Here is a 25,426-nt window from a genome sequence, read left to right as displayed (position 1 = left end):
CGGCTAAAAATATAAAGAACAGAGATGTAGCACAACACAAAGAAACTGTACCTGAATGCAACACTGTCCTGGAATACAGATTGTATGTAATTTAACAGTGGAAGTAGATGTACGAATGTGTTAACAGTCAGTCTAAGTTGCACATACCGATTTCCAAAAACCACACTGGAGAAATCTGTGATGAAGTCTTCAGGTATCCTAATGACACGACAACAAAGGAAGCAACAATTTCAGCATTTTGGGAATGAGCTGCCTAAACTATAATGAAGAGGAATAATGAGAACAGAGATGGCTCTTGCCTTAGTTCTCTTAGATCTTCCTTAAAGGCCTGAACAGGGACAAAAACAACATGTTGATACATACATTTCCACTGCAATATTTATCTTGACATTTAGGCAATGATTTATCTGTATTTGATGCTTTTTTCCCATCAGGACCAACAGCACACACTCTGCAACACATGATTACCGGGGTTGTACCTCTTGTTTAAGTAATGATGTTGGCATGCGGATGGCCTCCGACAGCACTCGGTGCATCCCGGCTATGACGTGACTGAGCCTTTCCTGTGGGATGACACAGCTCTCTGCTATGGACTTCATCACCTCCCTGCAGTCCTTCCCCTCCAGAGCACTGACCAAAGCTGGACACGGGAGAATTCAAAAGGCACATTAAATGCACTTACACATGGCTTCAGCTGCTAGTACTGAAGTGTCATGTGGTTTTATTGCAGCATGCACAAGTAGAGACACTGGGCAGGTCACCTGACTCATGCAAGAACTGAGTACTAGCTATAAGTTATCAATGTTATTGTCGTGTCAGTGGTTTATACAACATATTCAAATACATAGAGATGCTATGAAGTCAGGTCCATAATGAGAGATTTAGCACACGTTTCATTCATAAGATAGCAGTTTTGGAGAGATGATTATCTATCATTTAATTTACCTTTTAGTATTTTTCTGAACAGTTCTTGATCCACATCCTTCAGGTTTTTCGACAGCGACTCGATTTCTGGCGGTATCCTTCCCCCTAGAAAGCTGGGGTCTTTTGCGTGGCTCGAAGACATGACTAACCGAAAAGTAATGCGCACTATTATCAGGCAGCAAAACGTCAAAAATCAAGCAAATTATGCGTTTTTTTCGATTTCTCCTCTTCCGTGCCAGTTTTGTGTTTACGTGAGCACTTCCGCCTTCGCGTCACATGACGCTGTCCGCTCTCTCCCGGGAGTCTCGCGGTGACAGCTTAGATCTTCGCTAGAAAAAGAGAAAGGATTTGCAAATGGAGGTGGCAGAAATGTTCACTCTTTGAACGGTAAAAGGTCAGTGTTTTTACCTTGATAGCCGCTAAAATACAACTTTACCCAGTCCCTAAACGGCCCGCATCAGTTGCTGGTGTGAAAAGACCAGTTAGCTGGCGTTTTGTGTGTTATTAGACGCTACGTGGAGATTTGTAGCATTAGCCACCAGCTAACGGTTGCTAGCTGTTGTGTTGTCAGGGGCTTAACGTCCGCGTCTCGGTACAGTTTTAACTTACAGCAAAGCTAACGTAGCTCGCTCCATTGGTGCTTAATTTTTATTCTACGTTGTATTTTTACGATTTCGACATTATATTTACTAAAATAAATAAAATAAAATAATTTTGGACTGTTTACGACTTATCAGACAGTGTGAACAACTAATATAAATAATGTCTTGTAGCATGTTTTGTACGTGAAAGAAAACATTATCAGTGTAGGTAGCCTGTTAGCATCTCCACTAACATCTCAATTAACAAAGACAACTTTGAATGGATATTATTAGCCCACGACGTGTTCGTAATACTATATATAAGTTTTTACTAGCGTTGTAACAAAGAAATAATTGAAGTTATATTAAAGATAATGTCATCGAAAATACAAAATACCATTAATATTAGTCCATACTGATGTAGTTGGATAATTGAAAGTACATTTTTTTAATGACGGTGGTATAGGGTAAATATGAGACTGAGATTTGTTTTTACTCCACAAAACACGTGTAAATTATTATTAGTATGTGATTGGGCATATGTTTCTATTAAATCTAAATGTCTACACATCAAAACAAACTTTGTTTTTACCTGGAAAAGATAAAAAACGTGTCAATTGATTATAATTACTAGCATTGCTTTTGTTTTACCTGAATTGCTCGAACATTTCCATTCCAGCAACAGGGATACTTGATAAACTTTAATACTAATGTGTTTGTCTAGTAAATAAACCCCAATAAATGTTGCTGCACTTAAAAAAAACAAAAATAATTGTCAGTAATGGTTTATGCTGTCTACAGACAAACCGTATTAAGTTAATAGTCACATGGACACAGTCCACAGTGAACACCTGTGCTCGTGCTCGGTGCCACGTGTGTTTATTCGCCTCTGTGGTATTACCTAAGGCTCCAGCCGTCAAAGGTTCTCCTGTTATTTTCGTCTCATTGACGACGACTCCTCTTCCCCTCTCTGTCAGATACGTCGAGCCATGTCTGAATCTCTGTATGAGAAGTTTCTGGCCCCGGAGGAGCCCTTTCCCCTCCTCTCCCAGCGGGCCAACCTCAGCGACGTGGGAACCCTGGACGTCAGTGACTTCGGCTGCCAGCTCTCGTCCTGTCACAGAACAGATCCTCTGCACCGTTTCCACAGTAACAGGTGAGTCTTCATCCAACCTGTCCATGAGGAAAGACAAACTTTTAGAGGGTATTGTCCAGGGTTATTTAACTTGTCCAAAAAGAACGTCTGTCACTAATCCAAACCACCGGCTGCTACATATCCAAAAACCTCCTCACTGTAAAAAAGTAAATCGATTGTTCTTCCAAAAGCTCCTTTTTTATTTCTCCAAATATACTTGAAATAAACACAACACGTAAGAACAAGGGGAAGCCTGAAAGACTCCGTGGGATGCTCTTACTAGTTGTGAGATGTTTCACTAGCTGCCATCAGATTCAGTATGTTTAAGCATATATTTGTCAAAACATATGATGTCTATGTGTAATTTAAATCAAATATAGGGTTTAAAGGATTTGCAAACCATCGCGTCCTGTTTGTATTTACATTTTACAGCGTATCAGCTTTTTTTTTTTGGGAAACGTAGAGATAGCATGCAGGGTTTATACTGACCATAGATGATGATATTTACGTGATATCGACCCTCACAATTGGTGACTTTACAAATGTCTGTGTAATCCATTTGGTGGTAGAGGGGATTAGCTCTGTAAGACTGATTAAACTGTTCATCGGAGGGTTTGACTATGTGGAGAAACAGTTAGCAGTGGTTTTCAGTCTACGTCAGCGGTTTGTTGTCCCATCAAAGCCAGACAGTGGTGAATGAACAGACTGGAATATTGCAACTAGACGTCAATAGTTCCTGATGGAGGCTAAACTTGGATTTTATTTACTTCTGGGCCTTTTTCTATCTTTCTATATCCCGTTTGGGTCCAGGGAGACAGTGACACGGTGTCAGCTGTCGTCTCCACAGTTTAGACCAGCTTCATGACGACATCAGCTGTCTGACTCTTGTCTGTGTGCTGACTCATCACTGTTTTTGATGAGGCCGAGGGCTGTTGTGTCATCTGTAAAGTTTAACAGGCGGGTCTCCTGAGGTGCACTCAGAGGACACATCCCTGACCAGTGCTAACTGTGGAAATTGGAGGGAAATCTTCTCAGCCTCACTTGCTGCTTCCTGAATATCCATTGTCAGGATGAACTTTGTAGTATGTTCCACAGAGTTTCCATTACAGGAAAGGCATTTACTCATGTGTATTTGGTCTCTGGAAAGAACCTTACATTTTTACTAACCATCCATTGGCCTGTTTTCTCAGGTGGAACCTCACTTCCTGTGGGACCAGTGTTGCCAGCTCAGAGTGCAGCGAGGAGCTCTTCTCGTCTGTGTCTGTGGGCGATCAGGACGATTGTTACTCCCTTCTGGATGACCAAGAACTAACGTCACTGGATTTGTTTCCTGAGGGCAGTGTTTGCAGCGACGTTTCCTCTTCTATCAGCACATACTGGGACTGGTCTGACAGCGAATTTGAGTGGCAGGTAGCTGGATCGCTTTACTACTAATTCTTACTACTTTTTATACATTTTAATCACTTAATATATACATTCCTACCTGACCGTGTGTCTTCCTTTGTTCTTGTCTCTATCTCTCATTTGCTGTCCTCACAGTTGCCAGGAAGTGACATTGCCAGTGGCAGTGATGTCCTCTCCGACATTATCCCGAGTGTGCCAAGTTCACCGTGTTTGTTTTCCAAGAGGAAGCCAAAACCCCACCCTCACCGCAACCTGGATGAATTGCCTTGGAGCGCCATGACCAACGACGAACAAGTAAACAAATCCATGGTTTCTTTTCTGCATTATCAGAGGGCTCAGAATTAGCAGCATTAGCTTTTAGTCATTCGAGCTGCTGTTTTACTTTTTTTTTTTTTAAGATAGTCATCTGCATCATGATAGAAAGGGCGATGACGCGTGGATAAAAGTCTCACATGTCCATCTGTGTGTGTGTGTCTTTCCAGGTCGAGTACATCGAGTACCTGAGCAGGAAGGTCAGCACAGAGATGGGTTTGAGGGAGCAGCTGGACATCATCAAGATCATTGATCCCTGTGCTCAGATCTCTCCCACCGACAGTGAATTCATCATAGAGCTCAACTGTCTGACTGACGAGAAACTCAAACAGGTGAGATGTGACTCTGAAACACAAGGTTTGATGAAGTCGGTTTGTTGTATTTGGGATCTTTATTGACAAATTGTTAATACACTGAGAAGATTATGTGCAGATGGAGTGAATGAACATTTGTGTATAATCTTTAAAGTAAGACCTTTGAAACTTTTTATAGCTGCTTATTACCATGAAAGAAGTATCGTAACAGTTTGTTATGGATTTATGGACCTGCAGATGCAGAAGAATAACTATAAAAGCATTTTTAACATTTGAAATGACTAAGTGTAATATTCTACCCACAGATTCAGCTTTTCCATTTTTTAATTAGTTAATAACTAGTAAAAATATAATGTCCTCATCATTGTGTGTCAAGCTTTCAGGGAATGGTAAGAAAACAATGAATTCTTTTACAGTGTGGGCGTAAAAGGATTTTTCCTTTCTGTGTCATCTGCTGGTACTTGCTTTGCGGTGGTTGTGTATTAAAGAGCAGAGCTGTGCGGAGTTGTTATTTACCTGTGCGATGTCACCAGGTACGCAACTACATCAGAGAGCACAGCCCCAGGCAGCGAGCCAGTAGCACCAGAGAGGGCTGGAAGAGGAGCAGTCACAGCAGCGCGAGCACGGGAGGCGTCAGCGGAGCCAGCAGCAGCAACGCCAGCATGGTCAGCTCCGCCAGCTCCTCCACCGGCTCGACGGCCTCCAACTCCGTAGCAGGTGAGCAGACCTGTCTGTGCTCCAGCAGAGGAACCTGCAGTGATGTTGCTTTCTAGTTCAGCTGATTGAAAAATGACAGTCGAGTTCATTTTGAGATCTTCCTGCTTGCAACACTTTTAAAATATAACGTCTTGTGTTGCAGGTGGTACGGCCTCGGCCTGCAGTGGAGGCAGCGTTGCCAACATCAGCAGAGCTCACAGCGATGGAAACCTCTCCAGTGCTGCAGAACGTATACGAGACTCTAAAGTAAGAAAGATGACCGTCTGAGCTTTACGGAGAGTAACGCGATGCCACGATGTTTAACTCAAATGTTTCAGACCCCTGAAACAACAGTTGCAGCCCACCTAATATAACACACCATAAACTAATTAATCGACATAGCCATGGTCAAGTACAGCAACACTAGCCGCCTGAGATGACCAGTACACTAAAGAAAGGATCTGATGTTGATTGGTTTTATAACCGTCTCAACTCAGGATGTCTCTACTCCAAACACACAGAAAAGCATCTGCAGCAAGGCAGACATTGTTGCTGTGAATGATTTCTGAAGCTGCTCTAACCACATACACGTCACCTGTGCTGAATCTGAATCTGGCTGATCGCGTCAACGCCTCGATTCTCAAGGTGTCGCCGCTAACCTGCCTCCGTTCCCCTTGCTGTCTTTTCAGAAACGTTCAAAGCAACGCAAGCTCCAGCAGAAAGCCCTGCGCAAGCGGCAGCTGAAAGAGCAGCGGCAGGCTCGGAAGGAGCGGCTGAGCGGACTGTTTCTGAACGAGGAGGTGCTGTCGCTGCGGGTGACGGAGGAGGACGACCACGTTGATGACCTGGACATACTGATGTGACACCAGTGAATCAATCAGTGCTCCCTCTACGCCTGCTCTACGACCAGCTAGCCGCCACCACAGAGCTTGTAGGCCACTCTAATCCACGTCACGGCATGCGTTAGCTCTAAATAGGCTAATAGTGCATTTTGTTACCTGCTAGGCAGTAATAACTTCTAGTTGCCTATAATTTAACTCGACATATTGCTCGCTTATACTAGTGTAACATGCTAGTGCTAAAAGTGCTAGCTGCTGCAGTCACTGCTAAGCTAGTCGCAGTAGTAACGCTAACCACCGCTACTCCTTTGTAAAGATTCTGACCTCAGTCCGGCCTGTTTATAGCTAGAAGCTAATGCTGCTACAGCTAAGAAGCTTGTAGATACAAATGAATATATACGCTACCAATGTTATTTCAGTTAAATACAGTTAACAAGAAGATTGCTTATAGATGCTCTATCCATTGCTACTAATACAACCACCACTGAGAGAAGGACAGATCAGGGCAAGGCTAGCAGAGTTTGGCGACGTTACACTGCTCTGGTATAACCAAGTGACAGCAAAGGTTTTATTTTTTTATACCAATACAGGAAGAACTTGGTACCAGCTGGTGATATTTTAGATAATTTGATACCAATGCCTACAAACACATCTTTAGGAGGCTATATATATATATGTGCGTTAGCCAAACTCTGCTTCACGTTCTGTTAAAACTGTAAATCCCTCGAGGTATAGTCAGGGTGGAATTAGTGTCAGGTACTGGAAGACGTGTCCCCTCATAGGAGGACGAGTCTGGAGAACGCAACACGAGACAGCTTTATTTTAACGGCGACTTCCTGTCAGTCTCGATAACGACCCTCAAACAATTCAAGCAGGAGGTTTAAGGTGTGGACCCTGAAGTGAGCTGGTCTGTCTTTCTATCTGCTGAGTGTTGTGGTTCCATTTCACTTCTAAGGCTTAGAGGGAGCACTGAAACCCTGCATGTTTAAATCACACTGAATCCTCGTGTGGTCCAGTAATATAACAACTTGCGTTATTATTTGCATACACCTGTTTAAATTAGCTTACCTGTGTTGTAAATACGTGATAAATAACTTCATATTTACCGCTTGCTTTCAAGTTTTCCTTCGTGATAAATGATTTAAAGTTTTTTTTTTTTTTTTCATTTGTGTGTGTGTGTGTGTGTGTGTGTGTGTGTGTATATATCTTATATGACAACATAGTGAGGTAATTGGTCAGCACAGCTTAAATGCTTCAAATTACCACTGGTCCTTGGGAATATTTTGAGTCTTACTTTGATGCGTTTAGTTTCGGACATGTTTGAACTTTTTTTTTTTTCTCACCATCACTACTACTTGAATGATTTGATTACCGTGATAGGCTTCAAGCATTTAAGCACTGGTCAGGTCTTTACAGATCACATTGTACTGTATGGCTGGTTTGGTTTTAGCGCTAAACTTGAGCTGGTTTCTTAAGAGATGTGCTGAGTTTGCTCTGTTCAGATATTTCGAGTGTACAAGAAAACAGCTTTTTGTGGCGTTGTACCTGTCATGCTTCTTTTTTTTTAATTTTTTTTTTCTCCATCTTTGCTGTATTGTTTGCTTTTATTTTCCTGCTAACTTTCCCACAGCTTCGGTTCCCGCTGTCCTTTCTGATTCTTTACGTCTCTTAAGCTCGGCCTCTTGTCTCCGTCTCGTGTATAAAGTTATTAATTACGGCAATTATGTTAACAAACAGCTTTACGCATTCTGTAGCAATGAATTAGTTAAAACTCTATTTTGAAAAATAAGATGATTTTGAAAAAAAAAGAAAGTGTGATGCAATAAAGTTATTTGTGCAAATAAGGTACCATGTAACTGCTGAAAATGAAATGGTATTAAACATGCTTACAACAGTTGTTTCTGTGTAAACTAGACTTTGTGGTTCAGGAAAATGACTCTACATCAGTCAGTGCCATTATTAAGATTTTATTATACAGCAGACGAGGTGAAACATTTCTACCATCAGCTACAACGACAAACCACTATGTTGCCTATTATTTTTTTGTGGCTTGTGTTATTGAAAACCACAGATTCCCTGTCGGGGCTGCAGGGGAGAATGCGCAGTCCACTGAATGGTTCTGATGCGTTGTGAACTTGACGAATAAACAGACTTGTACGTGGTTGCATCCTATTCTCTAAGATGGTTCATGTGTTATTTTAAGTAGATGGGACTACTAGGCAGCCGTGGACAAGTGGTTTGAGAAGAAAGAGCAATGCTTCCCCCTCAGCATCGATGGCTTACTACCTTGTGTGTGTGTGTGTGTGTGTGTGTATGAATAAATGCAGAGGACGAATGTCCGTGTGTGTAATGCACAGGACAATAAAGTCTTTCTTACTAAAATAAACCAGACTTCTGGGGATCTGCTTTACCTGCTCTCTTAAACCTGCTCCTGTCAAACAACAGTCAATATCTTGCAGCACAGACACCAGCTAGTTAATGGTATCTTGATGTTGAAATGTACTCTTTATATCTGAGATATATTTTCAAGATATACACCGACCAAGCATAACATTATGACCACCTTTCTAATATTGTGTAAGTCTCGCTTGTGCCTCCAAAACAGTTGTGACTCGTCAGAGAATGGACATAGTCCTTCTGAGGGTGTCCTGTGGTGTCTGACAACAGAATGTTGTTAGTGGGGGCCTTTGGGTCCTATGGGTTTAGTGTAGGGACCTCTGTGGATCATCCCACAGATACTTGATCAGTTTGGGATCTAGTGAATTTGGAGGCCAGGTCAACACCTTGTGCTGTTTTTCATGTTTTTTTTAGTTGTTCTTAAAGCGTTTGTGTGTGCCTGTGTCAGTCTGCATCCTGCCGGGGATGGCTGCTGCCATCAAGGAGTGTCATTGCTATGGGGTGGGGGTGCCTGGTCTGGTCTAGGTGGGTGCTACATGGTTTAAGTAACATCCACACAAATGAATGCCAGGTTTCCCAGCAGAACATTGAATTGTCACAAAATGGTCAATGTTATTTACTTTTCACTATTTTTTTTGTTATTTATTTATATGTTTTTTTTTTTAATTATATATAATATAAATATATTGTTATCATATATACTATACAGTTAGTAATTTGTTCATGCTGAAGTTCAGGCTATGGACTGTAGAGGGCGGAAGAACGAGTAGTAGCGTAAAAGCCCATAGGAACAACATTAAAAAAAGACGAAGAAGAAGAAGAAAAAGAAGAACAAGAAAAAGAAGAAGAAGAAGAAGAACACGGACGTGACGCACTAATGTTTACGACGCACTAATGTTTACAACGCAGTAGAGTAGCAATCGGTTGTGTGAGCTAATAAGTCAAATGTAATAGCGTTTGTCTTCGTATTTCACACATTTATCCGCACAGCTTGTTGGTTTATTAATTATTTTTTGATGGGGGCTCACGGGGTCCTGGGGAACGAGCCCGACTCCATCGACTACTCGGTGCACGAAGCCTGGAACGAGGCCACCAACGTCTACCTGCTGGTCATCCTGGTCAGCTTCGGCCTGCTCATATACGCCAGGAAGTAAGGACGGTCTGTTTTATACAGTCTGTGTGTGTGGATGGAGCTGCACTGGATGTGTCTTGAGTGAGTGTCCCTGTCTGTTCACTTTAGGAACAAGAGGAAGATCATGCGCATCTTCGCTCTGCCTCCGACCGTCGGCAACAGCCCCGAGCCCAACTTCTACGACAGCCTGCAGAAGGTGCGGCTGAGGCAGCAGCTGGAGATGTACTCCATCGGTGAGCACCAGAGCACAACAGAAGCTTGTTTTTTAGGTTTATTTATTATAACTTTTTTGTAATTGCAGTCACTTTCATAAGTTCATCAGATATGTACGGAGGAGCACAAAGAAATAACAATACTAATAATATTAATAAAGCTGATCTCTGAAAACAAATGGGCATTGACAACTTTGCAATAATTTGAATAATGTATACATAAATGTGCAAAATTAAAAAGTAATGAATTATTCAATATTTAATTGGATAATAAAGAGAAATTCTGTGTTATAATGTATTATTATTTTATATATTATCTGCATAACATTAATCAGCTAATAAGTAGTCCTGTGCAAGGCCTTTGCTTTCGCCCTCTGAAAATGACTAACCTTCAACCTGTGAATTGTAATCTACATGACTAACTATCTCCACCTGACGTAGCTCTGCTCATTTAGATAGATAGATAGATAGATAGATAGTTTCTTTATTAATCCCAAACTGGGAAATTTCTCTGTTTGCAGCAGCAGTGTACAGGCATTCAACCACACATAAATATAACAAAAGCTAAAAATCAACAATAAAAATAGAGAACTAAAAAAGAATAAAAAGTATACACAATATTAACAAAATTATAAGATAAGTGAATAAGTGAATATTAAAAGTGAATATTAAAAAAAATGTTAAATTAGATTGCAATGAGGTGCACTGAATTTAGGTAAGATTAAAAATTTACAACCAATAACCAAACAAGCATGTGCAAATGTGCAAGAAATAAAACAAAAGTGTTGGGGCAGGAAAGATTTCCTGTAGCGTTCTTTGAGACAACGAAGTTGTCTGAGCCTTCTGGAGAAGGTGCTCCGTTGTCTGTCTGTTGTGTGGTGGAGGGGGTCGTCAGGGTTATCCATGATTAATAACAGTTTGTTCAGAGTCCTCTTCTTCACCACTGATTCAAAAGTGTCCTGTCTGCAGCCAATGATAGAGCCAGCCTTCCTGATCAGTTTGTTCAGTCTGTTGGCGTCAGGATCAGAGCAACTAACAATGCAGATATATCTTTGGCAAGAGTTTATAATCACGGGGTATTAGTTAGCTAGGATGCCCTTCCCTTGCATTGTTTTACTATGTTTATCTAGTACAAAGTGTCAGAGAAAGGCTCAAAGTTGATGCTCTCAAAGGTTTGATCTATTTCTTGGTCGATTAATGTTTGATTCGCAAAGATATCTTTTATACACTTGTTTAAACACTTTGTTTATTCTTTGTGTTTTTACTTTAATGACCGTAGTGCTCTTGATCACACTGAAAAGGCATCTGTCCTGTGTTCTAGCCAGGAAGTTTGACCAGCAGCAGGGACAGACGGACAGCGTGCAGCTCTCCATGGAATGAGACCGGGAGGACGCCGAGCCCTTCCTGTCAGAGAAAACACTCCCGCGTCTTTCAAGAGCCCTCTCTGCACACGAATGGGAGAACGATTCGGACGGCTGTCGTGGTCAGAGTTTGTGGAAAAGACACTGTCCCCCATCCATCCGTGCTGTTTCTGTTTGTTTTTATTTGCCTTCTCACTTTGTCTCGCCTGTCACACGTGGAGAACGTACAGCTGGGTGGATGATAGTAGCGTGGGACGTTTGAGGAGTGTGGCATCCTGCGGCGGGCCTGCTGTGTCCCACACTGCAGTGACGTTTGCTGCGAAGAAGTGGCCCGTGTCCGCAGCAGGAGTATTTTAATCGTGCCCTTGAAGAGTTTCTTGCACATGGAACAAGATCTTTCAACTTAAACATAAGCTCTAGATGTTTTTTTTGTTTCTTTATCTTGTATTTGTTTATTAGAGATATACGGATAAGTGGTCAGTAAAATAATAATACTCAATTGTGAAAATAAAGACACACTAGAAGTACATCTGTCAGTGCATCATTGTGAAAATACTGTATGTCAGAATATCAGTTTAACATGCTCATTAGGGTAGATGGAAGCATTGTTGAAGACAGTTCGCACCCTTTCCCAGAAACTGTATTCCCTGATGGCCGCCCGGATTTCAATCCAGTGCAACATCTGCGGGAATGTGCTGGACAAACGTGGGAGGCCACACCTTGCAACTTGCAAGATGTAAAGTATCTGCTGCTAACGTCTCGGTGCAAGATACCACAGCACTCCCTTACAAGACTAGTGGACTCCATGCCTCGACGGGTCAGGGCTGTTTCGGTGGCAAAATCAGGACCTACACAATATTAGAGCAGTGGTGGTGATGTTATGGATGATTATTGTATAAGGAAAAAAATGTTATGGATTAATTTCAGGACTCAAATTATTATTATGTGTGCTGTATGAGAATTAATAGTCAAGACAGAGGTCACCAGGTTGGGAGCAGGTTTTATTGATGCTGAAACATCCAGTGAACTGCTCGGCCCGTCAGTAACGAATGATTCTTGTTCCGTCCACAGACAGGAGGTCCCTTAGCTCAACAGTGTAACAGTTTGACATGACACAACGTGTCCGCTGATGACATACAACAGATAACCCTGGTAATGGACGGATGAAGGGAATGATACAGTAACAAACAATACAGTAAAACTAAAAGCAGACAGGAGAGATGCTTCTCTCAAATCCAGTCAAAACTTCCCAACTCTTATCTGAGTGAGTTCATGTGTTTCTTTAGTCGTACACATTCAAAGTGGATCCCTGTGAGACAGCTGTCAGGTATAAACAGCAAATAGATCCTGCAGGACTGACATGACATAGTTTAATTACACACAAACACTAGCAGCCGATAGCTTCAGCAGTGTAAACATAGCCATGGTGTGGTGTGTGGAGATCTTTGGAAGTGTCTTACTTCCTGCAGGAGCTTGTTTAAAGCTTGGCACCTACATTTTTGAAGGAAAATATACAAAATGCTCCAGGCATGAAATTAATTGCACAAACAGCAAAGAGTATAAAAAATAATATGAAAATGCAATTATATACAGAAACAAAAGGCGGCCAGTCATTATCAGCAACAAAAGTGCAAGCTGATTCCACATTGGTCAAATTAAGGTTCAAGTGCCAGGAACTAGCAAGACGCTCATCTACAATGCAATGCGCTTTATTGGAAGACTTAAGCCTTAGTGTGGGCTGCGAGGACAGACGTCCACGTCGTCGACAGACAGAGTGCTGGCGTACCGGGACCTCCAGTCTCTGAGGAAGAGCTCCTCCGCTTGGTTCTGCAGAGTCTGCTGGCCCTGTTCGACCACAGAGCCCGTCTGGTTCACCACCAAGCCCACGCCGGCAGTCTGGGTGAAGTAGTTCTCTGACCAGTTGGACGTCCCTGGGAACATAAACACCAGATCCACCAGTTTAACAAGTCTATAGTCAGAACCAGACGTGTCATGTCACATAAATTAAATGATTGTCATAGGAATAATCTGCAAAAAACGGTTTTACATTTGAATTTCTGATCAGTTCATGAAATGCATCCTACCTATATAGACCACTCTGTCTGTAACCATGTACTTGGCGTGATTGACCCGTGCAAAAGGAATCTTCATCTGCTCCTCCGTTGAAGGCACCGTAAAGATTTTCTACGCGAAAGCAAACAGAACAGGAACGTCATCAAGTCGGTGCGTTGAATGAGTTTCAGCCGTGAGAGAAATGAAAGCTCCAAACGTACCACGTCAATGTCACATTTCAGATGAGGTCTGTTGAGCACCTGCAGGGACTGCAGGAAGGTGAACATGGAGGCAGGTGAGTGCTGCCAGCAGCTGACCAACAGTCTGACCTGCACCCTTCTGGTGCACGCTGCAGCGCGAAGGGCGGAGTCGATGGCGGGCCAGAACCTGAGAGCAGAACACCGTTATTATCGAAATGTCTGCAGCTGTGCTTGTGACCAGGGAAGATGCAGACTTCACTCCCAACACAACTATGTTACTTTGAATACTGCTAAATACATCCTAGCTGACTGTTCTTCATCTTAATTAAAGAAGCTTCACTGATGATTTTAGTTTAGCCACGATAACTGTAATGAAGTATCTAACGTGATATATAAGACTTTGAGGGTTCATGCAGTCAGACGCGTCATATTAAATGAGCAGGATGGATCTTTGTGAGTGGCGTGTACCTGAGTGGCTCTGTGAACTCAGACAGCGGAAGGTAGTCCATGACGGAGACGTAAACGAACTTCTGGGCGTCGCTGATGACGGACAAGATGGTGGAGAGATCGTCAGAGCGGCCGCGGGCTGAGATCTGAGGAGGGGAACTCTGCAGGAGACAAGATACAGGACGAGTGTAATGGGAGGCACCGGAGAGGGGAAGAGGAGTCTGTCACAGCCGGGGTGCTCTCCTCATCTAGTCATATACATATTCAGTATATTACTAAGCTGTGTAGGGAACGCTGTAAATTAAGCTGACATTAAGCATTTATTATGATTATCTATCAGCTGCTTCATATCCGCCTGAGTCTTTACAGCGCATCGTGATCAGTTCTAAAAAAAACAAACCTCACAAAAGCCCATTTCTAAAAACATTCCTCTTGAAGGAAGGAGTCGGAGTCAGGGTGAACTTACAGATAAGTAGACCTGAGCGGGGACGCCGTTGAACTTCAGACGCAGGGGGTTCTCAGAGCTGGACAGGGCAGAGAGTCGGGCAGGCCAGTACGGTGGAAGGGAGCCGTTGTTCAAACCACCGACGCTCCAGTACACTCCGAAGATCCGATAGGCGTCCTGAGCCAGGCAGCTGCAGTTCTCCACTGACAGACCCACCTCCTTCACCTTGGGTCATATAAAAAGTGAGTTAGCATGCACGGAAACAGAGGGATTCGGTTTAATTGTAACCTGGAAGATCAGGAAGATCAGTCTGTTTCTGGGTGTTTGTTTAAACCTTCGCACTTTGTTACACTTAAAGGTGGAATTAACAAGGACTTTAGTGAGAAACCAGCCAGACTACATCAATCTGCTGCCTCGCTGTTGTTTCTTTTATCTCTTTTTGTCTGAAGTACAAGTAAGTAAAGCAGTGCTACTAACTGAATGAGACATCGGTTCTTTATTCTGCCTAACAGTAATGTACTTAAGCTGGCAGTGATGTCTCCCTGTCTACCACTTAAAGATGCTGTTTGGATACTACCACACACAGTCCCTTCAGAATGCCCTCAAGGAGATATATGTCTGCACCTGACTCAGAGAGCGCCAGTCCATGTTGGCACTGCCCACATAGAAGTGCTTCTGGTCAACCACCCACAGCTTGGTGTGGATGATGCCTCCCGTTACAGCCTTGAGGTCCACCTCTCTGACCTCGGCACCTGTAAAAGACAAGAAGACATTAATCCACAGATTCCCTGCAACTCCACAATGTCCAGTTCCTGAAATACAAATATGACACTAATGACATTCCCACCTGTTAAAGCCAGTTCTGCTGTGTCCTGGGGCGAGTTCTGGGGCGAGTTGACGGCAATCTGGAGTTTTACACCTCTGGATTCAAGCTGCTTCAGATGCTCAAAGACATTTCTTCCCTGCGCACCAAAAACACAGCTTTCGGTATAATGGCTTGATGTACTACATCATGAGACATGCTCTTAAGACTGTTCTGACCTGAGAGTCAAAGGAGTCAGCAAACTCCAGATCGTTGCTCCGCAGTGTGAAGTAGAAAGCCGCGATGTGGACCGAACTGTTGGCCTTGTCCAGCAGACGCAGCCAGCTGTCTGCGATGCTCTTTCTGGACGAGGGAGAAGACGGGTAGAGGCCGACGGGGATGCTTTCCACCAGATGCACTCTGAATAAGAGAGAGGAGAATTCACGTTATGGCTCCAAATATTCAAGGCGAGATAAAACCGTTTTAGGGTGTTGCAGGGGTGTGAAACCCAATCGAAGCTGACCAATGACTTGTCAAGTTGCCAGTTTTTTTTAGAACATAAAGCACGTCAACAGTTTCAAAGGCCAAATGACTCATACCAAAGTCAGCTGGTCTAGTCCAACTTCATAACAGCAACAGCAAAAAAAAGCTTGAACAGAGATATGGAGAGTCGTTGCAAACACTTATTTCTGCCAAGGCTAACCTCGCCACAGAAATAAAGAAGTCAGAGAGATGGATGTCGATATTACTCACCGACAGTCTGTGCTGCAGGGCTCTGGTACTAAGCCAACTCCCTCCAGCCAGTGCAGCTCGAGCTGAGCCGTAAGCTGAGCCACAGACGTGGGAAGCCCGTAGTGCCAGACATGCTGACCGAACCCTCCGAGAAGCAGCAAGACGGTGGGCAGGAAAACAAGGAGGGCAAAACTGGAGCATCCTGACCCCTGTAACACAAACGGGGGGCTACAGTTTTAACTCATGGACGGATACAGCTTCGGTCTGTGTTGAATTCCAAAGCACAAATAGCAACAGGTAACTCACCTTAGTGGAACTGGTTGATCTCACGTTAGCATGCTTCTCAGGTGCTACAGGGGGAGGGGATTCGTCAATATTGGCTCTCTTCTCTGCAACGTCTGGAAACTCAGACTGGCTTACTGGCGGTTCATGGATCTCCATAGCGTCCCACAAAACGTCGCCCTCGGATTTTTCTTCTGGCAAATCGGCTTCAGATTCAGCATCCGATGAAGGAACGCTCCCCTTTAATCCAGCCACGTTCACTGGCTCCTTCTCCCACGGTGGTTCCTCGTCCATAATAGCTTCCACCTGGCTGACTACAGTGGTGTGAAAGGTCTCTGCAGACTTTTCAGTGCTTCCAGGGGCAGTGGGGGTGAACGTGCCTTTAACGTCGGCGTCGCACTTCTCTTCTGCTTCTTCAAGCATCTTCTGGCTGAGGGAGCCCTTGATGGGAAGATAACTCGCAAGGCCATCTGGTGTGGTTTCAGCTTCAGCTTCTGGGGTTTTGCTCCTGTCTTGCTTTGGTCTGATGGCAGGCCTGGGGCTTGCAGTCATAGAAGGGGACTGCAAAGACTCAGATAAGCTCCAGCTCTTGGGAGCAGTAATTATGGGGGTGTGAGCTGTAGCAGCAGCTGGTTCTGGGCTGCTGAACACAGCAGGGGGTTCAAAGCCAATTTTGGGGACGCGGACCGATGGAAGGGGTAGGGCCGTTTCTCTCACTTCGGACGGTTTAGACTTTGAAACCTCCACAATACCACTTTCAGCTTTCTCTGGAGGTGGAGCTGCCTGGACGGGAATATCTTTCTTCGGAACGGGCAGCTCTGAGCTCTGACTGACGTTGGCGGGTCGTTTATGGAAAGTAGGGATTCGGGAGACGAGCTTCCCACCTTTGCGGTTCATGTCCTCTCTCTCTTCAAGTTCTTTACTCAGAGCCTTGTCGTCAGCCTGGAGACGATCCAGCACAACTCTACAAGTTTTCAAATCCTGAGGAAGACAAAAACTTTACTTTAATAATACTCACATGCACATAACAAATTTGAATACAAATGCAAACATCTCCCAGCTTAATATCATTAAGTTCTCCTGCTTCTTGTCTTGACACCAGTTAAGAACAAAAAACTACAACGCTGCGTGTTACCTCGAGAGACGTCTGTGAAAGAGCAGCGAGTACAGTAGTCACACCTATTCAAATTAGCTGTGGTGCACCTCAGCATAGTTAATATTTGTTTACGCGCACGGCACAGGCGTTACCACGGCAACAGCATCATTCAACTTCACATCCTGATGCAAGCTACAACTGACCACCGTGATCATTTTCATAAATACACAGAACTTCAGTGCTCCAGAAAGGTGTGACAGACACATTTCTGTGGCTGCTGCGTTAATACAATGACATGTTACTGAATTTCAAAATTGGCTTTATATAATTTTTGCTATTAAGCTTTTTTAAAAAATAAAATAATTAAAAAATACTGGATTTTTAAACAGTTTGAATCATAGAAAGGGTTAAAAAAAAAATTTAAGTTTGATTGACATTGAAGTGAGCCAATCAGGTAGCCTCCTCTGTGTCAGCAACTTGTTTTTGTGGGATAAAAACTAGTAGAAATATCGCTGAGTCGCAATAAGTTGCTGCTATACAAACCGCTGAGTGGCGAATAAGACGGAACTTGTCATGAATGTATTTTTATTGTGGATAAGTTAACGGGAAAAAAAAGTCCGCTAACCGCTATGCTAGTTTATTGAATGCAAACTGCCATAGGCGTATGCTAATTGTGTTAGCATGTAGTCGTCGAGTGGAAACGTTGGAGACAAAAGGCACGTCTGCAACCACTAAGCTAGTTTCCGAGGCTAATGTTAAAAACAATAGCACATGGTTAAGGGAACAACTGTGTACACTGTTAATATGTACATATGTTACTACTATTACAGTGGGACAATCTTAATAGTTTAGTCTGCCTAGTTTTTTTTTTCCAGTTGTGCATTTTTTTAGCTAATTCAGTAATTAATATTGTGCAAACTGTAAATGCCTTACATTAAAAGGATTAGAGAATCTAAATTAAAACTATAAAGCTTGGCTTATTTTGAGTTTTTGAGTATTTCTTCAAATGTTACGGTGAAGACTACGGTTTTGGAACTGCAACAATAAGGGATAACATTTAAATTATAGGCTGACTCATACTTAGTGTTAACAGATGCTAAGGGCACTTTAGAGATACACCCAGTAATCAGTGTGTGGATACAATTTTGTGGTTATGTAATGTATGTAGTCTGAAACGCATGGGAAAACCCACGTTTGCAGAGGCAACAGACACTGCACAGTTTAAACAAGACGCACTGCAGCAGCTTGAAGAATAAAGTTGTCTTATGTGCTAACCACATACTCGGTTTGTATTGGTAGATGTGCATTTGTTAAGCTGTAGTTCTGTTACTGTAATGACAGTAATGATACCAACCATGTTGCTGTGAAGTTAACATAAAACATTCATTCATTTTCTGTAACCGCTTGTCCCGTTTAGGGTCGCAGGGGTGTCACTGGACAGCTGGACATCGGGCAGCTACACCCTGGACAGGTCTACAGTCCATCACAGGGCTAACACATAGAGACAGACAACCATTCACGCTCACACGCACACCTACGCCCACGTTAGAATCACCAATGAACCTAACCAGCATGTCTTTGGACGGTGGGAGGAAGCTGGAGTACCCGGAGAGAACCCACGCAGACACAGGGAGAACATGCAAACTCCACACAGAAAGGCCCCAGTCGGCCTGGATTCGAACCCGGAACCTTCTTGCTGCGAGGCATCAGTGCTAACCACCACTCCACTGTGCCGCCGATTAACATAAAACAGCACATTATAATTGCTGTAAGTCTATCGAGGTAAAATTGGGAAAAACTTCAATATGTGCTCCTAAATTTTCTATAAATATACTAAAAATGTACAAAAAAGCCTGGATTTAAATAGCTAAGGAACCGTACACATCGTGCAAGGATGTGCAAAAAGAACGAGGGACAGTAAAAGCGTCCAAAGCTTCAAGTATAAGAGGAAGTAGTGGCTATATATAGTCCAAATAACGTGTGTTAATGTAACACATAGACACACCTTGTGGGAACCTCATGTGTTTGTCTGTGTGTGTGTTTGTGTGTGAGTGGGTCCAGAAATCTCCTTGTTTATTTAGGGGATTATTAATATTTACTTAAAACTAAATCATAGCCACAATATAAACACACACGTATTGATTGTAGCTTTGTTGTCAAATATTCGGGATTGCTTGGGTATTGAAGTATACTGGTAAATAAGCAGTTTTAATATATTAATCATCTTCTGCGAGCAGGTAAAAGGACACTTCCGCATTAGCCTGGCAATACTTCCTGGTCTCGATTTCACGCTGCTGCTGCTGGCCCTGGTACTGTCCCACAGCATCACTTCTTTATTTGTTTTATTGTGGTCTGAAAGGTGAGTTATAACCCTACCGTTTGGTCTGCATCCTCAGCAGCTTCCTCCTCCAGCTCGGCCGGCGGACTCGGATGTCTCTTCTCCATCACTTGGCTCGGGACAGACTCGGAGTCTGACTCATCCGATTCCTGACAGGGCGAGAGAGAGAGGTAATAACCTCAGTTGTTAACAAACAAGAGGGGAAGCCGCAGTGTAATAAAGCGGTAGCTACTGTATGCACTCCACAGTAAGGTATCGGTTGTGTCTTGCCCATCCAAACAACACAGAGGGAAACAGAACAATGAAAAAATGACAAATAAAATAAAGCTTTGTTATTTTTCTACATATAAACAACATTATAATGTAAAAACTTACCATGCAGGTACCGTTAAATAACTTTTGTGTTGAGGCGGGGTTCACGCTCACGGTGCAGTATTTACGTTAGCTCCTAACTTATGCTAACCAGTTACCTTAAGCGCGCACTAAATACGTTAAAAATGTTATTTAAAACGGCTATTAGAGTAAATGTGAAAGCAAGTGTGGTCTTTAAAGTATCCCCTCCTGGCTCCTGGGGTGTATATCTCACGGGTTAGCCTGCTAACGTCGCTGCAGATGAGGTTAGCGAGCAAGCTACGTGGCCGACCGTGAAGTTCTCAGCAGCAGCAGCAGCAGCGGCGGAGGAAGAGGAGGCGGAAAGACTGAGTAATAAAAAATACCCACCTCGTACGGAACTCTCCGTCGCAGGCGGGTCGACCTTCTCCGCGTTGCTGGCGTCGGACCCGGTAACTCCACCTCAGACGCCTGGCTGGGGAGAAGTGATCTCCTGGATCGCAGCACCATCGGCATTTTTGTAGGACTTTAATAATGCAGCCACCTCGCGTGACACCAGACTTAACGGACGGGACGCAACGTAAACAGCAGCAGCAGCCACGTTTGTCTGCAGTTCTGGATATAACTGGTGTTAAGGGGTAAATTATATATAAAAAAACACACTGAACAACCGTTAGCGTGATTAAAACACGATTCACGGTGGTATACAGACAACCTGTGCGTTTAAACTAGTTTGAATGCGCGTACGTTCAATGGACAAGTAAACAACAAATTGAACAGACCGCGATTTCCTGTACTCGCTGATTGGCGGTTGGAATCAAAACAGTGGCTCCGCCCATTAGACGTTACGCAGCTCGCGCAACACGGAAGCGAGGGATTTACTGTACCCGTCGTCGCCTCGGCTGCACATCACAGAGCGCTCCCTGAATTCAGGTCTGTTATTATCTTTAAATGACTACTGGCAGATATATTTTTTTTAACTACATCGACGCGTGGATAAAAAAACAAAACAAAAAAAAACGACTAGCAGGTGATAGTACTTGTGCGTTAGTTGGCAAAGTTAGTAACGGTTAGTTTAGCTGTGTTTGAGCTCCGTGAACGCAACACAGCCGATTGTTTACGTTCCAAACACTTGCTAGCTAGCTGGGATACGGAGTTTCAAAGGTCACTGAATTATATGCCATACAGGGAAAAAAAACAATCTTTACAGTCTGACGTTTATTACAGTACAACAAGCTAGACTTGTTTTTGTAATGTTTATATCAGTCGAAAGCGACAGCGATTGTTTACACTACTGTATGTCACTAGAAACAGCTCTATTCTTGGTGATAATCCACCATAATGGTTAGTTATGTGTACTATCATACAATAATGCATTTGTCTATGACTTAAATATAGGGGGAATTCAAGTATATCATACATTTAGCCTAAAAAAATCACTTGGCTGTTGCTACATGGTAATGAATTACAGTGGTTGGAGGAATATCTTATGTATATTGAGGAGTTTCTTATATAATATTATCCTTAAATGCCTAGACTAGAAGAATATACTCAATTTGTGATCTGGAAATAATTTCTTTGTTGCTACTGGTGCTTTATGAATACCGTTAGCCTTCTGACTTTTTATGTACGATATAATATAGTTCCATTGTTTTAATTCTATATCATGAAATTAGTCAGAAAGCTTGGACAATAGTATCGGATTTCCCCCAGATTTTCACTAGTGTAATGTCAGTCACTTGTGATTTCTTGCGGCCTAAGCAGTTCTCCTTTTCTTATGTGTTTGTCCGCCACTTTAGCCTTTGATTGCCTAGCTTCCTATTTTTGCTTAGTTTCCTATTTAAGACCTGTTACGAGTTTCTTTCTGCCCTCAGGTCTCCCATGTAACCACTACAGGCACAGAAGATAAAGCCAGGCAGTTCCTCCATGATGGTGACAGTTAGTTAGTCCCGTCCGCACTCCGATGGAAGCTCCAGTCATAGCTGCCACTGCTCCTCCAAACTCCACCACTCTGCCCCCGCCGGTGCCCCTGCGTCCGGCTGTCGCCCCGTCCGTCGAGCTGGGCTTCACCATCCTCTACACCGCCTTGTACGCCGGCCTCTTCCTGGTGGTGTATGTGCAGCTGTGGCTCCTCCACCTCTACAGGCACAAGCGATGGAGCTACCAGAGTTTCTTTCTGTTCCTCTGCCTGCTGTGGTCCGCCCTCCGCACGACCCTCTTCTCCTTTTACTTTCGTAACGCTGTGGAAGCCAACCACCTACCTGTTACCGTCTACTGGCTGCTCTACTGCTTCCCCGTGTGTCTGCAGTTTTTCACTCTCAGCCTCATTAACCTGTATTTTACTCAGGTAAGAAAGTGGGGAGAACGGGACAGTGCTCACTGTCACTCTTTTGAGGCTATCCTACATTACCTGTAATGCGGAAGAGAAACACTGATCAAACAAGATACTTATACGGCAGTACTTTTGCTTTTGGTTTTCACTCTTCATGTGCAGTGTTTCTGTTCACTCGGGCCTCTTGCTGTAACTTGTTTCTTTGTTGTATCTCAGGTTTTACTCAAAGTGAGAGAGACGTACAGCTCAGATGTGAACAAAAGACTGTAAGTTTCACATTTCTTTCTTATTCTATATGAAAAAAAAAGCCACTTATACACCATAATCCGAATAATTTATTCATGACTCCCTGTCTTCCCTTAGGTGGTTTGCACGGGGGGTGTATGGCGTGCTGAGCATTGTCTTCCTCACCGTGAACGCGGTGTGCGCCGGTCTCGGGGACCGAGGCAGCCGCGGCGGGACGGGGGAGCGGACCTGGAATCTGGTCCTCGTCCGAGTTCTAGTGAACGACTTGCTCTTCATCCTGGACGCAGTGCTGCTGGCCGCCTTGCTGTTGCTCCTGACCCGACACTCGCGCTCCACCAGCCCCTACCTGATCAGCAAGGTGCAGAGCGTTGTTCCCCCGTAGAGTCAAAATAATGAAAATGCAGTGCAAATGAGTCAACGCCTCACTCCGGTGGTTTTTACAGATCATTAATCCTAACCAGTTTGTCTCAGCTTGGCCACGGTAAACTAGACAACAGAAGTCTTTTGTTTTTACAAGTGATGGGCAACTCCAGGGAGTGTAAAGGAGTAATGATGACAGAATGATGACAGTACTCGCCAGTGGAATTACCCCTGTAAATACACCTGTAGTTCTGATCTCTAACGGGTTCCTCTTTTACATAACCAGGGGACCACCGTGTGTCGCACAGCAGCACTTGGAGCAGCAGTGATCTTCTTGTTCGCCAGTCGAGCCTGTTACAACCTGACAGTCCTCATTCTGTCCGAGAACTATCGGGTGGAGTCCTTCAACTTTGACTGGTACAATGTCTCCGACCAGGTAATCACATTGGCAGTAAAGGTCGTCGGTAGCGATTGGCCATTGTCAGCAAAGGTGTCACCTCCGTCTGTGTGTGTGTGTGTGTGTGTGTTTTATTTTTAGGCCGACCTACAAAGCGAACTCGGCGAGGGGGGCTACCTGGCCTTCGGCGCCATCCTCTTCATATGGGAGCTGCTCCCAACCAGCCTGCTCATCCTCATATTCAGAGTTCGCCGGCCCGCTCAGGAGGTGAGTCACGGAGGCCGCTGATGAAATATGAGACAGCGTCTGTATTACTCAAGGAACTGAAGTCATCAACCGGCGTCATGTCTCATTGTCACAGAGCAGCGCCAACAGAGTCCTGCCCCGTCCGTATTTCTTCGATGACCCTCAAGGCAGCGACGAGGACGTAGCTGTTCCGTGGGTGCGCAGTTCGAATCCACACCCAAGGTACTACCATCATAAACACTTTAGAGCCAAAACGGGTTAGTCGCTTAAACACACCAAACGCTGTAGCACCAATTAGGCGCAGCTAAGCCGAGCGTAGTGGCTGCTTGGCTCAGCCACAGTGAGTTGCCACAACTGTCACGTTGCTATGGTTACTTACTTTAACATGCGCTTGTATGGGTGTATGCACGGTTACCACGCCGCCACACCGGTGAGTTTCATGTCTGCAACGGGTTTTTACTTCTGTGTAGGTCTTAAAATTAATTTCTACACCCAGCCTACTCTGGTGGGTTGGGTGCACGTATAGTCGGTGCAACCGCCCCCATGAGCTTAAGAAGGTCTTCATGAATCTTTGACTGATTAGTAGGTGAAATTCATCAGCTCAGGCTGTGTCTGCGTTGTCGGGATGTTGTGAGAGCCAACACAATCACCATGTCACCATGTCACCACGTCCTCAAACAACGCTCAGCAAACACAGCTCTCATGTTTCACCCTTGTTGCCTTTTCCTAGCTGGTACGGATCAGAGACCGCTCCTCTCCTGTTCGCCGTCAACCCTCCCGACCAGAACCACCAGCACCACTCCTTCTACTCCACCCCTCAGAACTGACCCCCGACCCGCAGCCGCTCTCAGGGCCGGCGCACCCCACCCCCCCGACGACGTTCACCTCAAGGGCGTGCAGCAGTACCTCAGTAACACTGAAAAGCTCAGGAAGCCACCAGCAAACAGACAGTGACTATGCACTTTGTAGTTTTGGAGAGTGTGTTTGATGAATGTGTTTCTCCTCTGAAAGGGAACAAACTTGGTGGGGGGGGAATCCCTGCCAGGTTTAAAACGTTGTCCTCAGTTAGCTCCTAATGAGGGTTAAGCTGAGATTTAGCTTCAGGCTGTTAGCTTATTTTAAACAAGTCATTTTCTCACTGTACAAGATAAACTAGAACAATTCCTAAATATGGCACATTCAGCTTCGTTTGCATTCCTTAAAACATGTAATTCAGAGCAGTTGACGTGATGAAAGAAAATAAAGCAGCAGAAGCACTTTTTTTAAGACCAGCAATTTCTTTTGGCACATTTGACCAGCAGACTGTTGCTGCAGGTATGACTGCGTGCCCCTCCCTCTCTAAGGCCAGTATCTGCTCTTTGCTTGGTTTGTAAAAAGCTTCGCTGCTCCTTTACAGTTGCGTTTTGATTCTCATTCCCCTCCTGTATAATTATATTTTGATATTTGAAGTTTAACTTATTTTATGAATATGAGCTTTAATTGTAGGCCCTTTGATAAATGAATGTTTCTCGTGCTTGTTTTTGAGGTTACCACATTAAATTTACTATGTAAACAGGAACCCAATAAAATCTCTCTGAAATGTGTCATCTGTTGCTAAGTGGAAAAAGACGTGGGCAAAGCGTGGGATCCACCAGTGAATATCAAACCTACTTTCACTTTTGTCTGACAGTGTTTTGTCAGCACCATCTGAAAAAATATTTTTAAAAGGTACCATTTTTCATCTGCTTGATTTTACAAGTCTGTAGGTTAAGTCGCTATACATAATATCTTACATCTAAGAACATATATTTTGAAAGAAACTGAAGACAGCGAGA

The 25,426-nt window shown here is 43.8% G+C and overlaps 5 protein-coding genes across 7 annotated transcripts in view; 3 read left to right on the top strand and 2 right to left on the bottom strand.

The window, feature by feature from the left end:
• The window catches only part of commd5 (COMM domain containing 5), a 3,460-nt gene extending 2,366 nt beyond the window's left edge, over nucleotides 1-1,094 (bottom strand). Inside the window, exons 1-4 of the mRNA XM_084549886.1 lie at nucleotides 946-1,094; nucleotides 480-640; nucleotides 300-328; nucleotides 78-198 (exon numbers count right to left, since the gene is read on the bottom strand). Coding sequence (XP_084406012.1) covers nucleotides 78-198; nucleotides 300-328; nucleotides 480-640; nucleotides 946-1,066 — 432 coding nt within the window. The 5' untranslated portion in view covers nucleotides 1,067-1,094. The remainder of the gene's footprint in view (nucleotides 1-77; nucleotides 199-299; nucleotides 329-479; nucleotides 641-945) is intronic.
• Nucleotides 1,095-1,228: 134 nt separating this feature from the next.
• Nucleotides 1,229-8,102, top strand: fam199x (family with sequence similarity 199, X-linked). 2 transcript variants are annotated; one of them, XM_084549424.1, is made up of 8 exons: nucleotides 1,229-1,318; nucleotides 2,483-2,661; nucleotides 3,831-4,050; nucleotides 4,180-4,338; nucleotides 4,527-4,688; nucleotides 5,204-5,387; nucleotides 5,530-5,633; nucleotides 6,056-8,102. In XM_084549424.1, exons 2-8 carry the CDS (start codon nucleotides 2,495-2,497, stop codon nucleotides 6,227-6,229), a joined length of 1,170 nt encoding a protein of 389 aa, XP_084405550.1. In that variant the 5' UTR covers nucleotides 1,229-1,318; nucleotides 2,483-2,494; the 3' UTR covers nucleotides 6,230-8,102. The 2 variants fall into 2 exon arrangements, with proteins under 2 accessions (XP_084405550.1, XP_084405551.1); XM_084549425.1 differs by having other exon boundaries at nucleotides 1,250-1,311.
• Nucleotides 8,103-9,450: 1,348 nt separating this feature from the next.
• On the top strand, nucleotides 9,451-11,836 carry smim19 (small integral membrane protein 19). The gene is made up of 3 exons (XM_084550424.1): nucleotides 9,451-9,752; nucleotides 9,843-9,967; nucleotides 11,268-11,836. The coding sequence occupies exons 1-3, from the start codon at nucleotides 9,619-9,621 to the stop codon at nucleotides 11,324-11,326; spliced, it is 318 nt and encodes a 105-aa protein (XP_084406550.1). The 5' UTR covers nucleotides 9,451-9,618; the 3' UTR covers nucleotides 11,327-11,836.
• A 454-nt stretch (nucleotides 11,837-12,290) lies between these two features.
• Nucleotides 12,291-20,889, bottom strand: pld7 (phospholipase D family, member 7). 2 transcript variants are annotated; one of them, XM_084550420.1, is made up of 12 exons: nucleotides 20,422-20,889; nucleotides 19,740-19,850; nucleotides 16,292-17,248; nucleotides 16,007-16,194; nucleotides 15,493-15,673; nucleotides 15,299-15,413; nucleotides 15,076-15,203; nucleotides 14,473-14,676; nucleotides 14,028-14,167; nucleotides 13,581-13,746; nucleotides 13,392-13,491; nucleotides 12,291-13,238 (listed from the first exon to the last, which is right to left on the bottom strand). In XM_084550420.1, exons 1-12 carry the CDS (start codon nucleotides 20,545-20,547, stop codon nucleotides 13,036-13,038), a joined length of 2,619 nt encoding a protein of 872 aa, XP_084406546.1. In that variant the 5' UTR covers nucleotides 20,548-20,889; the 3' UTR covers nucleotides 12,291-13,035. The 2 variants fall into 2 exon arrangements, with proteins under 2 accessions (XP_084406546.1, XP_084406547.1); XM_084550421.1 differs by lacking the exon at nucleotides 20,422-20,889 and adding an exon at nucleotides 20,077-20,310.
• A 12-nt stretch (nucleotides 20,890-20,901) lies between these two features.
• Nucleotides 20,902-25,195, top strand: gpr137 (G protein-coupled receptor 137). Its single transcript, XM_084550423.1, has 8 exons — nucleotides 20,902-20,964; nucleotides 21,906-22,378; nucleotides 22,580-22,629; nucleotides 22,727-22,967; nucleotides 23,256-23,405; nucleotides 23,508-23,633; nucleotides 23,728-23,834; nucleotides 24,343-25,195. Exons 2-8 carry the CDS (start codon nucleotides 21,995-21,997, stop codon nucleotides 24,437-24,439), a joined length of 1,155 nt encoding a protein of 384 aa, XP_084406549.1. The 5' UTR covers nucleotides 20,902-20,964; nucleotides 21,906-21,994; the 3' UTR covers nucleotides 24,440-25,195.
• The last annotated feature ends 231 nt before the right edge of the window (nucleotides 25,196-25,426 follow it).

Source organism: Chelon labrosus (genome assembly GCF_963514085.1).
Source record: "Chelon labrosus genome assembly, chromosome: 8".
Taxonomy (NCBI): Eukaryota; Metazoa; Chordata; class Actinopteri; order Mugiliformes; family Mugilidae; genus Chelon; species Chelon labrosus.
Note: the sequence above shows the minus strand (reverse complement) of the source record. Positions and strands in the feature narration are given on the sequence as shown.